Source organism: Sinocyclocheilus anshuiensis, unplaced genomic scaffold (genome assembly GCF_001515605.1).
Source record: "Sinocyclocheilus anshuiensis isolate Anshui unplaced genomic scaffold, SAMN03320099.WGS_v1.1 scaffold1563, whole genome shotgun sequence".
Classification (NCBI taxonomy): Eukaryota; Metazoa; Chordata; class Actinopteri; order Cypriniformes; family Cyprinidae; genus Sinocyclocheilus; species Sinocyclocheilus anshuiensis.
Genome location: NW_015552706.1, coordinates 475,927 through 490,091, shown reverse-complemented (window position 1 = coordinate 490,091; position 14,165 = coordinate 475,927). Strand labels below are relative to the sequence as shown.

At 39.3% G+C, this 14,165-nt stretch overlaps 1 protein-coding gene and 1 long non-coding RNA gene across 3 annotated transcripts in view; one reads left to right on the top strand and one right to left on the bottom strand.

Moving 5' to 3' along the window:
- Window positions 1-4,965, bottom strand: part of LOC107667750 (neurabin-2-like) — a 67,746-nt gene extending 62,781 nt beyond the window's left edge. For both annotated transcript variants that reach the window (XR_001631814.1, XM_016459468.1), the window contains exons 1-2: window positions 4,875-4,965; window positions 1,505-2,953 (exon numbers count right to left, since the gene is read on the bottom strand). Coding sequence is in view for 1 of the 2 variants with exons in the window: in XM_016459468.1 (XP_016314954.1) it covers window positions 1,505-2,869 (1,365 nt within the window). In the remaining variant the exon portion in view is untranslated. The remainder of the gene's footprint in view (window positions 1-1,504; window positions 2,954-4,874) is intronic.
- A 7,260-nt stretch (window positions 4,966-12,225) lies between these two features.
- LOC107667749 (uncharacterized) lies at window positions 12,226-12,811 on the top strand. The gene is made up of 2 exons (XR_001631813.1): window positions 12,226-12,411; window positions 12,501-12,811. It is a non-coding gene; the product is annotated as an uncharacterized LOC107667749 (long non-coding RNA).
- The last annotated feature ends 1,354 nt before the right edge of the window (window positions 12,812-14,165 follow it).

Genomic DNA, 14,165 nt, shown 5'->3' with positions numbered 1-14,165 from the left:
GGTGCATCTTGAAGTAAACTACATTAACATGGAAAACTGTCATAAAAAAATCAATTTATTTATTAGTAATTATTCATCCGAAATAATTACGAGTTTTAGCCTAAATCATACACTATTACTTTTCAAAATTATTTTTAATCATTTTGGGATCGCTAAAGAAAAAAAGTGGGGGGAAAGTATTTTTCTCTCACTCCTATGGATAAAGATCTGCCAGACCGTCCTTTTGGGATTACATAATGTTTTCTTCCTGTAAATGGTTCATCAGAACACACCCATCCTTTACACAACCTGGACCACCTCCCACTGCATGTCTCTATTGTCTCTATTTTACACAAGCTTCAGTCTGGATCCAGAACACCTGAGAAGAGATGATGCCAAGGACCTCAGATGTTAATAGTGTTCATCATCTGTTTGATTACGTCTTTAATTGATTTCTCCATACATTTCTGCCATATGTACATTAACTGACAGTCACCACTGATAAGCTACCACTAAATATTGTAGAAACTTAATTTGCTGTAAAGTTGCTTTGCAATGATTTGTATCGTGAAAAGCGCTGTACAAATAAACTTGAATTGAATTGAATTGAAAACCAGTCTCCTCTTGGCTTATATGAAATCCTCCGACATTTTTCTTTACAAATCCTCGTTTTGTACTTCTAATTAGTGACCGTTGTTTTGTTTTGATCTCTCCCCTGCGCTTCCACGTTCGTCACTATCTGAGGGTTGTCCCCCCTAAAAATATGATTAAAAACCACGCTGTGTATTGTAATGTAAATAACCTTTTATACTTTAAATAACTTTGTAAGTAGTAAAACAACACAAACGCAAACGGGGCAAAAATGGGTTTTAAGTTTAGAAACATTTTGAGTCTCCCCCTCCCTTGCCTCACAGTGCTTTGGTCCAAATGCCTGCTTTCCTCTTTTACATCACCTCAGTGTTGCCAATTGGGTTACTTTAACACTGTTGACGCGGGTTTTTCATGTCCGTGGGTTGAAAACCTGGCAACCCTGCATCACACAGATACACACACACAAGTCCGGTGAGCGAGAACAAAGTCAATAGTTGTGGAACTCCAAGGCTGTCAAGGCTATTTTATTCACTTAAACATCGGATGAAGTGATTATTTTCTCTTTAATTCAGATGATGCCAATGTATTTTTCGATGAGTCCACTATGTTAGCAATAATAACATTACCTGCTTGACGGATAGTAATGTCTACAACGGACACGACCGCTGTCGCTGCGCGACCACAACAGCTTGAAGTTGTCTAATTTGGCACGGTCTCCCTGTTACACTAATAGTAGTAAGGCTTTCTTCTGTGTAAACTTTTCCTTATAAGTACAATTTTAGTGTCCCCTTCAAAAATTGCTCTTGAGAAATTTTATGTTTATTGTCCCCCCCAACTATTGTCCCGCCCCTGCCGTCACGCTAATACATTTAATTTAATTTATTACACAAGGCGTTTATTTCTGTCCTTGCTTTCACGTGTTTTAGGCACTTACCTTGATGGGGTTTGTACTGAAACAAATCTTCCTGCTGGGGGGTGGTTCATCTTCTACAGGCAGCCCAGGGATTTCTGAACAGCTGGATTCTGGTTCGTAAGCACCATCATCCTCAGCCTCCTCATCTTCATCCAGCTGACTACCACCAGAGTCCTCTCCAATCCCGCTGTACGCACTGATGTCCACCAGGTCTGCTTCTGAGATATCCTCTCTGTGGGATTCCTCCTCAGCGCAGGCCTGTCCAATTTCCTCCTTTTGTTCTGAGGGCTCATGGCTGCTGGTGGCCTCCCCATTTTCCAAAGAGGCGTGGACATCCGCCTGTACCAGTCTGCTCCCTGCATCCGGTGCTTCTGGTGCTGCATGCCCCTCTGGTTTGGAATCCTTGCCCGATGCATTATGGATCTCTTCTGACCTGGACGTATTGAAATCCGTACCAGCACTGCCAGAAGCCACATCCTCGGATAATTTGCTTTTGGGTCCATCAGCTTGGAAGCTTGTTCTACTCTTCGGACTCCCAGGTGCAGCCTCTTGGTCTTTGCGCTGAGCTCCCTCCTCTTGATTCTCTGTCGGAGGGGAGACTCGTCCCTTTCTAGTGACAATTTTGGAGCTGATTCCTCCCACCTTGCCCGGGGTAGAGCCTACCCCGTGAGAAGGCAGTGGGGAGGTTGAAGATGGTCGGTGAAGGTTGTTGCGCTGGTCTGTTCGTTCAAACACTGCGCTCAACTGGCTGACTGTAGGGGACACTGCATCTGCGCGACAGTCTCCCGCGTCCAGTCTGTCCAATGACTCTGTGCTGCCATTGAAGCGAACCACCACATCCAAACGGCTGTCTTGGAACCCCGACGCCCGCTCTTTCTTTAACAGGATTCGATTAGTCGCAGCCTGCTTCTCCTGCAGGTGACGCTGCTCAAATATCTTCCGTGTCTCCTGTAGCTTGGAGAAGCCTGTGCTTGGTCCATGGAAGCTGCTACCGTCGGTCTTTCCATCGAAGCGGCTAACTCGCTCTGACACAGTCCCGCCGAGTTTGAGCAGCGCACTGTGATCCACATTCTCATTCAGACTGCTTGCTCTGGGGAGGGAGAGTCGGATTGCCTGGTCTTTGGCCTTCGACGGATCCTCTTCTTCCCCAGGAGAACCCATCTGCATGAACATATTCTTGATGCGGTGCACATTAGAGCCGTACCTGCGGCCCCGGCCCTGTGGTCGAGGTTTCCCATCCTCCCCGTTAGCAGCACTGGAATCTTTTACTGGCTTGAGAGATTGAATTCCAGCTTCATAGGCGTTTCTGTGCGGTGATGCGCTTCTTGCTACGAGGATGGTGCTGGCGCTGCCGCTGGCTGCAGATGGGGGTTCAGTCTTCATCATGGTTAATCAAACAGCAGTAAAGACGAGCAGAAACAGCATAGCCCTCTGCTTCTCCTCCTTATTGCATGAATAAGAAGTGGCAGCCTTCAGGATCAGTCCATATTATCAGCTGCAAAACAGAGAAAAGGAGAAAGTATGAATAAGACAGAAATAATTGACATATTTTATAAGAAATATGCAAGGAATAATTGATGACGGACCACTGAATTATCAGAAAAATAATGCACACACGAGGTGGTGATGCAGCCATTACACCAAGCGGAGCATTATTTTTCTAATAATTCAATGGCCCGAAGTCAGTTGTTCCGCTTATACTACAGTTACCACAAGACATTGTTCAGATGACGTATTTCAAGACATTTGTCAGGTTTTTGTCCTTAAAACACTCTTGCATGTAGGACTAATTTCACAAGCATCAAGTCTCAAGCCTCAGTTGCTAGTTCCACAACATCATTTTAGACCTAGTTGTGAAGGCCCGAGCCATAGTGCAGTTATAAATGCAGTCTAATGCAGTAATTAGAGAGAGAGAGATTAATTGTAGCTGTGTGAAGCACGTGTAAATGACCTGAATCTGTGCATTTAAATGGAAAACATTTAACCAAGTGGCATTTGCAGACAAATGAATAGAGTTCATACATAAAGCCAGTTCACTAAGAAAGACATTAAATGAAACTTGATTTGATATTTTGCATCTAATGCAATGGAATGCATTAATTTTTAAGTGCAGCCTATGTACTGTCTAAATACTTTTGACAGCTAATTTGACAAATCAAGTGGGGCCACTACATAAAGTATATATAAAACAACAGCAACTGTACAGGGCAAATGCCTACATGTTTAGTACCCTAATATGGTTTTTGAGCATCCATTGACAGCTCTGCCATGGCCACACACATGCCCCAGGGTCATAAAGCCAGAAAAGCTGCATTCTCAGACGCCTCTTACTTTTACAGTTCACTTAAAATTGCACTAAAACAAGAGTAAATGAAGATCTAAGACCAATTTTTAATCTACAACCTTTAAAAAAAAAAGTAGTCCTACATAAAAATCACAACAATATTAAAGACTACAAAGGAACGGGTTTACGCAGTGATGCAAAACACTTCCGTAATGACTCAAATTTCCTTGAGATGTACTTTGAGGTGTAGACTACATCTTACATAACACTGATTTCAAATAGTTTTAAACACAAATCATTCAGTTTGGCAGACAAAGGTATTTAAATGAGGCTGATAGCTGTGCTTTGGGACATGGTAGCTCGTTTCTAGATGGTCTAAGATGGTCATTAGCTGGCAGACCATCTTAGACCGGCAACAAAGCCTCTTAAGATGACCAGGCTGGTTTTTAAAACATAGTAGCTGGTCAAAATTCAGCAAGAAAATGAACTAGAGCCCAGCCACCATGTTACAAACACAGCTCCCAGTTTAAGCTGGATTTTCCAACAGGGTTGGATCTCTGTAGACAACAAATTGATCTTTCTGTCAGATAAAGGAAGTCTGATCATGAACGGAACCGTAAACAGAGTCACAGGAACTTGAGACAATTTCAAGTCATTTGATATATAAAACGGTGCATGAATTCTTGGGAAATACCACGCATACTGGCATGGACAGGCAGGCTTTGTTGTGATCCCATGCTGCTGCTGCTGCCAGTATATTTACTTATCTGGGCAGCATGAATCAACCAGCGAAACATCAGCTGTCGTTTTAATTCCGCTTTACATCGAGATATGCAAGACAGACCATATCGCTAATTAAAATCGTAAACTGTAAGATATATCTTTTCTGCGCCGCCAGTTGTGTTGAAGGAGTGTCAACAGATTGAAGCTGCAGCCTGTCAAAACATCACACTAGGACCCTGCGGAGCGAGCGGCCCCGCTCTCTGCAATGATGCCTCGACTCGGCGACGTCGCTTCCTGCATCCTCTACCGTCCAAATAACGGTTCTACCGTTAGAATCAACGGACATTTTTGATTTCCTCCGCTCTCCTCAGAAACTGGACATACCTTGTTTCTCGTGCTCATCGAAGACTCCGTCCTTTAATTAACGAAAAGTCCTTTCGTTCACAAATCCATTGTGTCCACGAGCCGTTTTCGCACTCTCTCTCTCTCTCTCTCTCTCTCTTTCTCTCTCTCTCTCTCTCTCGTACACAGCAGCACAATAAAAAGCTACATATACACTGGTAAAGTGGCAAAAACTGAACAATAGATTTGCACAGTAGTAGCATAAAAAGTAGTAGTGGCGTAAGCTGGTAGAAATACATAAATAAATATATGTACATTAATTAATAATTTAAGTAGTTATATAATATAGTTTACTGTACTACTGCTATGAAGAAATCATTTTTTAGCAAGTTTGAGATATTTTATAAAGCATACCATTCCCGTTTTTATAAACTAGTGAGATAATGTGAATATAGAGATTTTTTGTCCCCCTTTGTTTCATTTTCCTCTTCATTTCTTTATTTACTTCACATTTATTGTCTCTGTTCTGAATTTCAGTATGGCAATATTGTAATTATTAATAATAATCATTTGTAGCTAACAATCTATCGATGTAGTATACTTCTTAAATTTGGTATATATGTGAATTCACCCCATTTTATTTTATTTTAACTGTACTTTGTCTCCTTTTAATGTCTTTCCCATTTTATATAATTACTTAAGTCGTCCTGTTTATTTTTTATTTCGGTAGCTTATATAAAAGCTTTAATAATGTAAATACTGACAATCCTGCCAATACAGCTTTGGTGACACTGATAGATAGATAGATAGATGGATGGATGGATGGATGGATGGAGGGATAGAGGGAGGGAGGGATAGATAGATAGATAGATAGATAGATAGATAGATAGACAGAGACAGACAGACAGACAGATAGATAGATAGATAGATAGATATTCTTCTCAAAAGGTAATTCAAAAACACAACCTATGCTATCACTGAAACATTATGGCCGGAGTGTTCAATAAACACAAATCTGTAAATAAACACGTTTATACAGCTGGCAGCGATCTACTGGGGTAAACTCGAGGCAGCAAAAACTGTTGTCAGTAAAACTCTTGTCTAGTCAGTTTTTACTACACGTGTCCATCTCTGATTCAAACCACTGCAATGCGCGAAGGCCTTACAAGACACACTGATCCATTTTAGCGACATTTGAGCCTCTTCACAATCGTAGGCAATTACTGGTATGTAGAGGCCGACATCATGTGGTGAGTCTTAGAAGTTCAGAATGTCCCTAACCATTGTACAGACAGGGCACCGGTATGGAATCCCACACCCTGGGGAGTCTTTGTTGCACTTCCAATCTGTGATTGTGGAAACCGTGTCTGTGGGCACTGAATGGACTGAAGATGAAGTGAGACAACCTTTTCAGCTCCATTTGCATTGCAATTTGACATGCTGCAGCAAAGAATTTCTAATTAAGGGATAAAGGAGATTTTTCCTGAGCCTTTGATGTTGCACACTGCAGGTACAAAAGCTAGATAGATAGTCTGTGACAATCATGTTTGTAGACTAGGAATCTGGTTCAGGGGCTATGAGTTGGCTAACAAACATTAATTTGACTTATTTATTATTATTATCATTAAATATTTTAGATTGAAAATGACCCACATTGCCAGTTTAAGTTTGTAGATTATAAAATTGCCTTAGAAACCCTAATTTGTAACTGAAATGGTACAAAAAAGTTATTATTTTTGTGTAATAATGCTAGTTATATTATACAGGATAGCAGTTGCTACAGCAAGAAAAGGTTCATTTAATGTTATACCGCATAGAGAAGTTTAATTTAAACAGTGGCACTCTCTAATTATGTTCCTGGTGATTGCAGAACAGTAGGCGCAGATGACTGAGACTTCCCTTGGGACTCAAAACAGCTGAACAATCTCTTCGCTAACATCTGTGTGGTTGCCGCAGCAACACTTGCATACTGCCTGCCTGCCACAGTGACCCATATTTCCTCTGATATTAATCTCACTACTCACATAGCACACACAGACTCCCCTGTGCTGGGCTTTTATGCAGGGGTGTGTTCGGTGAAATAGGATCACACTAGCTATTGTTTGTCTTTGACACTGATCACTCTCAAACAGAATCACAGCGAGCCCCCTCTAGATACTGAACTGCTCCACATGCATCATTGCTCAGATCATTATTATCCTGTCTAGGTGGGTAAATAGCCTGGGAGTTGGATTCTCTCTCTAAAAATTATTATTCAATAAAATTCTAAATGGCCATTGGCTGGGCTGACTTGATTTGATTTGTGTTTGGATTCTTTGTTGCTGTTGAACTGGACTAATATTTGTGTGTGTGTGTGTTTTACTTATTGCCTTCTCTTCATAATCCTTGTTCTAAATCTGCCTCAATGCAACTACAGTTGCTATCAAAATATTTTAACCCCTCAGAGACTGCAGTACTTTACAAATACAAGCTTTTCTGAAGATCCAGGATTTTATAAAAATTGCATCTATAACAGTTTACTGGTATATTAAAAGTGACCGTGTCAATAATATTTTTGAGCAATAGGACTAATAACTGACTAATATTTGTGTGTGTGTTTTACTTACTTCCTTTTCTTCATAATCCTCGTTCTAAATCTGCCTCAATGCAACTACAGTTGCAATCAAAATTATTCAACCCCCCAGAGACTGTAATACTTTACAAATACAAGCTTTCTGAAGATCCAGGATTTTATAAAAACTACACCTATAACAGTTTACTGGTGATTGTGTCATAATATAATATTTTTGAGCTTTGGGATTTTTAGCTGTCATAATTATTAAATTCCTATTCAACATTGCTGTTTTTAAGTCACTTATTTGTACGGTGAGGAACAAAATTGTCTTAAAACACAATTAAGCCTTTAGAAACTCTATAACAAAACTGAATTAGCTTGAGCTGTTACACATACATTAACTTAGCCAATGTGCTGAAGTTGAGTATGGCAAATTCAACAGAGCTCTCACAAAAGCTATAGAAAATAAATTGTTTTATTACATTAGAAAGTCTAATGCTACATGAAGATTTCCAAGACATTAAACGTTCCTAGAGACACAGCTGGCAGACGTATTCCTTAGCTTAAAATGTGTTGTACCAGAAAACCCTCAAGGGTGTTGAAACAAAAATCACAATATCATAAAATGTTTGATTAGAGCAACTGAGAAAAACCTGCATTGTACAGCCAAAGACTTGCAAGATGACCTAGGGCTGGGCGGTATATCGAGTTTGATATATCGATGTATTCTTTATAAACGACGGTACGCAATACTGGTTATAGTAGTTTGATACGAGCGCATCTGAATAATAGCGGAGGACACACAGTGAGCTGCTGCGTGGGAAAAGTACATTATACAATTTGTCCTAAACATGAGACATGCTTTATATTAAGGGCTTTAAAATAACTCGTAAGATATAGGCCCCATTGTCTAGTGGAGTTCCACAAGGATCCATTCTTGGCCCAGTCTTGTTTTCATTATATATTACCTTTAGGTTCTATATTTCATAAGCAAGGAGTATCTTTTCATTGTTACGCAGATGACACTCAGGTGTATCTACCTTTGCCGAAACAGGATAAAAGCTCTTTTGAGTCACTATTGAGTTGTTTACATGAAGTCAAATATTGGATGTCACAAAATTATCTGAATTTGAATGAAAGCAAAACTGAAATAATCTGAAATAAACTCTGTTCGGGGTTCCTGACACCCAAAACTCTTTTGACTTGGGCAATGTAGCTCTCTTCTGTAAATCTGTGGTGAAGAACCTTGGTGTCCAATTTGATAGCTCTTTGAAATTTGATAAACAGATCAACTCCGTGGTCAAATCTTGTTTCTTCTATTTAAGATCAATAGCAAAGGTTAAACCGTTTCTGTCCTCCAGTGATTTTGAAAGGATTATTCATGCTTTTATTTCTGTAAAACTGGATTACTGTAACTCACTGTATGTGGGTATTAGCCAAGTATTGTTAAATCGTCTTCAGTTGGTTCAAAATGCGGCTGCTAGGCTTTTCACAGGTAGGGTACAACGGGGCTAAAGGCGCCCCGGGGTAAAAGGCTGGTTCAAAATGCGGCTGCTAGGCTTTTCACAGGTAGGGTACAACGGGGCTAAAGGCGCCCCAAGGTAAAAGACACCTTTGATATTATTAATCTAAACCACTAGATGGCACAAAAACGTGGCGTAGCACTTTCCAAAACATCCGCTTTTCAAGATGCACGTGTATTTTTGTCTGATGCTTGACGCGATCGCGCGCAGCAGTGCAAAGCTGATTCTGTGCTTACTATTTTATGTTTTTTAAAATGTCATAGATTTAAGTAGCAAACGAGAATCGCTAAAATTAATGCATACATTTTGAGACAAAGGTCTTCTTTATGATTTTCCGTTTTGTTTAAGATAATTAAAGCAACAGTTTTTAAATAACGAAAGAATATGTAAACGTATGGTATTTGGGTAAGCGCCCCTGCTGTTGGGGCTAAAGGCGCACAGTAATTAACATGATAATTAATAGATGGCTGACTTTTCCATTTGTTGACATGACATAATTCAGGGGCGATTCTAGGATTTTAATTTTAGGGGGGCTCAGCCCCCAATGAGGGTATATATATATATATATATATATATATATATATCCATTCATTCAAATGAAAATGAAAATGGCAGCATGATCGTTTTGTAAAGTATGCGTTCATATGTGCTTCATTTTCACTGGAGGAAACAGCTGTGATGTGATGAGGAGGGGTGAATGCAGCGAAAACTTAGACTACAGTAGATGGGGAACCGATTGCTACCCCATGATAATTTTTAAACTGTATTTATGACAAAAAAACTAAACAGATGCAGATATTATAACAATCTATCGATAAACACACACCTTGCCCTCTGTTTCTCGCTCTGCGCTGCCGCGGTCTGCGGGTTGAAAAAGAACGCGCTGAAAGACGGGGAGGAACCGATCGAAGTCTGCCGCCGTTGTCAGATGAAATTTAAAGGGGACTGAGGCAATCATGAATTCGTGTACAGTTTGTGGTGCTAATCGCTAAATTTTAGGGGGGCTGAGTAGTCATTTTGTCTACTAAAATGGCCTAGCAACGCCCATGCATGACATGGTTAGATTCAGATGGTAAATAATATCATATATTGTGTTGGGTGTCCATATTAGAGATAATCACCGTTTAGAATTAAACCATCATAGGCTATCTAAAAACATGATATTAATCATATCATATAATAAAATATAATTTGTTGTTACTACTGTAAATATATATTCAATTATTATTGGATCTCCTTCAATGCTTTCAGAATCTTTACTTATTAAATCGATTTTGTTTCTGTATTTAAAAATATATATTTTTATAGGAACATATTTTAATGACAATATATTTATTGAAAAAAAATAATTATTTTATTTTTCAAAATAAGTAGAAAATAGTACAAAATGTGCTAAAGTGATTGTTTTGAACAAGTATTAACTTAGACATTATTAAAAAAAAAAACCCATTATTTTAGCTGAAGTATTAGTATCAATACCGTGTGCCTTACTCCATGCTGCTGAGCCTTTTACCCCGTGTGTGGGGCACATGACCGACCTTCAACGTTGAAATATAGTCGAAATAAGGTCAGTTGTTGTTTTAACTTGAAACAACGTTGATACAACGTTTAATGCTGAACGGTTGAAAACCAGCCGGCACATGACCAACCTTCAATGTTGAAATATGGTTGAAATAATGACAGCTGTTGTTTCAACGTTGAAACAACTTTGAAAAATGTTTAATGCCAAATGGTTGAAAAAGGTTAACAAAAACACTTTTAAATCAACATAAAATTTTTTTTACGAGATCTGTATGTTGAATCAACTTATGTCTTCAACAGCATACAAAATAAATTTCTGCCTTTTAAATTATTAATATTAAATTATTTAAGATAATTATTATTATTTTAATAGCATTTTACAATATTTTGATCATGAAACCTTTTCTAAAATCTAAAGGTATATGTTAAATATTATCATCATTAACAACAATAAAACTAAATACATTTCGCTGCGTTTTCACACTGAAACAATTCCTATTGGTTGTTTTACTTATTTACGTATTGCTTTGATCATGATTGGTTAATCTGCGTGTCATCCAGGAAACTGGACAATGAAACTGTTCGCGCCTTTCTAAATTTGAAAATATGACCATCGTCTTTCTGACGGCTGACTGTGGGCTGACTGTGAGCTGCTGCTCGTTGAAACTGCTGGGTCGCGGTCCCGAATTATTTTATATTTGCCTGTTAAATTTTGATTTTGAGCGAATTTGAGTCGTGACATGTCGACGGAGAACAAAAACTGTAATGTTCTGAGTGAGGCGGCTGAATGTGAGCTGCTGCTCGTTGAAACTGCTCTATCGGTCCCGAATTATTTTATATGTGCCAGTAAAATTTTTATTTTGAGCGAATTTGAGTCGTGACATGTAAACGGAGAACAAAAACTGGAATGTGAACACAAGAAGGGTCAGATGTGATCTGTGAGGTCCTGCAAACATACTGGCAAAATGAGGTAAGAAAATCGCTATCGTTATTACCTTTCAAAAATAGTAAAGTATAACGTTACCAGAGTTTACAAATGGGTAAAGGACATGTAACCTGCAGAAGATAAATACCTGTGTGTGTATTTTTGTATTGCTTTATCACAGATGCTAAAATTAGATGCTCATCTGATGTTGTGTTGCTGGTAAGTTATGTGTTAATGTCTGTCTTTTAGAAATTTTTCCACATTTTCCTGATGTGAATGCCATGCATTAGGTGTGTTATATATTTTTTAAAGGGGTCATATGATGCGATTTAAATTTTTCCTTTCTCTTTGGAGTGTTACAAGCTCTTGGTGCATAAAGAAGATCTGTAAAGTTGCAAAGACTAAAGTCTCAAATCCAAAGAGATATTCTTTATAAAAGTTAAGAGTCAGCCACGCCTACCTAAAACGGCTCGTTCTAACACGCCCCCACATGTCTACGTCACTATGTGGGAAGATTTGCATAACGCCGGCCAAATATTCACACAAAGAAAGAAGGCGTAACTTTTATTCTCACTATAGTATTGTTGTTGCCGCCGCCATGTCGTGAAGGCGCTGTGTGTTTCGTTGTGAAAGCGAAACTACTTTGTTTGGCCTTCCAAAAATGGACACGACTAGAAATTAGTGGTTAAGTTGTATTTACAACACTGTTCCAGAACACTTCAACCCAAATATTCAGATGTGTGCAGCACATTTTATGGAGGACCGTTTCCTGATCCTGGTAGAGTAGACTACAATGCCGGCTGTTCTGACTCACGGACTGTAAGTACGTTTTTTATATTTAAAGAGTTTTTATATTGTAACAGTCACCACTGTTTCTTTTGTAGTTCCCATCCCTGGCACTAGGGGGAGTTGGGGAAGGTAACTATTCTAGCTCACCCTTTATAAGGAAGTGAGTAAGAGGGTAGCCATGTGCTTTGGAAGGGCTAGGAGCTCACCTTTGTTCAAGCCATTGTATGAGCCCTATTTTGAGGAACATCATTGTTCTTTCAGCTCAATGTAAGTGATGTTTTTGGTTTTTGTTGGATGAAGTGTGTATATGTAATGTTTCGTGTTTGGTCTGATTATTTAATTTTGTTTGTATACAGAGGGTTTTCTTTTGTGGGTGTATGGGCTGTGCCAACCATCAACCATGAGGTTGAAAAGAGTAAGGACTATTTCATCCTGATTATTCGTTTGGACTGAGTTTTCTTGGGATATACCTTGATGCTTGTTCTGGAATGGGAAATGGATGCTTAATATGGACATTAACCACTGTGAGCTCCAACAACAATGTTCATCTGTGATTCTCTACTCCTTTAAGGAGAGTGTTATAAGGTAGTGTGGTTTCATGTCTGTATGTGATCAGGTGCAATGGTGTATTTTTCTGTGTTTCTTTTGTTTTATATTGTACTGGGGTTAAAAAGGAAAACAACTTTAAAATATAGTTGGTGGATGATCCCCCTCAGATTTTGTGTGACTGGTTGTTTTATTATAGCTGGTGTTACAAGTTCACTCAGAATGGTCAATAGCAAAATATAATGTTCAACATGAATGCAAGTAATATTCACAGTCACGTTTGGTATAATTTGAAATGTCTCCGGGTAACTGGTACGGTGGTCTCAATCTTACAAGAAGTAGACTCTGTGTCTTTCATGCAGGGAAAATGTGTTGTTTTAACCTTAAACCGCATAAACACATTTCATTACACCAAATACACAAAATAATGTTCAAAATAAACATCATATGACCCCTTTAAATCTTATAATAGTCTCAAAGACTGTGGATCGCCGGATCGGCTTTCACCGTGGACGAAGCGGAGTCTGGAAGTAGCAAAGGTAAACCAACTCAAACCAGGGCTAACTCTTGCAGAGCTTATGTGTCTTCCAAGATAATCATGGATGCTGGAGTTACAGGTGCTGTTGTGCACAAAATGCTGAAACACAAAGGACATGACATCAACATGCAGGAAGAGGGTATAAAAAATTGTGTTGACCCAGAACTTCTGGCTTTTATTGACATGTGGCTTGAGCAAGGTCTATTGGTCTCAGAAACACTTCTGAAGAGTGTTGATTGGGCAGAAAGGCATGGACATATCGACAAACACAATCGTCGATATTATGTTACACCAGAGGATATTAGAATCATCAAAAAGAGCATCAATGCCCTAATTTTTCCTGATGAGAGCTAAAGGAGAACATTTGTTTTTATCAGCCATTAAGTGATGAACAACCCTTGAATCTATCTTTCAACCAATCACTTTCCTTTCTGCCCTTAGAACAACTTTGAGTAAGTAAAACTCCAATGAGCCCTCAATGCAGAACACAAGATCCAGGGGGCGTGGTTGGATCAAAATCCAACTACCCAGCACTGGGTTGTATTTAACCCAGCATTTTTTAGAGTGCACCCACCTTACATATACACGTCTCCACCCCCAGATCCCTAAACCCACCCATCTCCACCCCTGAACCTACCAATCTCCACCCCCTAGATGTGGATCCAACCACGCCCCCTGGATCTTGTGTTCTGCAGTGAGGGGCTACTGGAAATCCCGGAAGCTTTCGGTGAATCTCGAATCGAGGCTTGTATCGTTTTAGACCAATGACGTCCGAAGCCTCGCTTCCGCCTGACTGGTTCAAGGTTAAGGCTAGAAGGTATACAGCAAAAACTACTGGGCATACGCACATCTCACACTGTACAACAATAATTACTATTTTTGCATTATTGTAAGGGGTAGGTTTAGGGTTGGGGTAGGTGTATACGTTAATAAAACA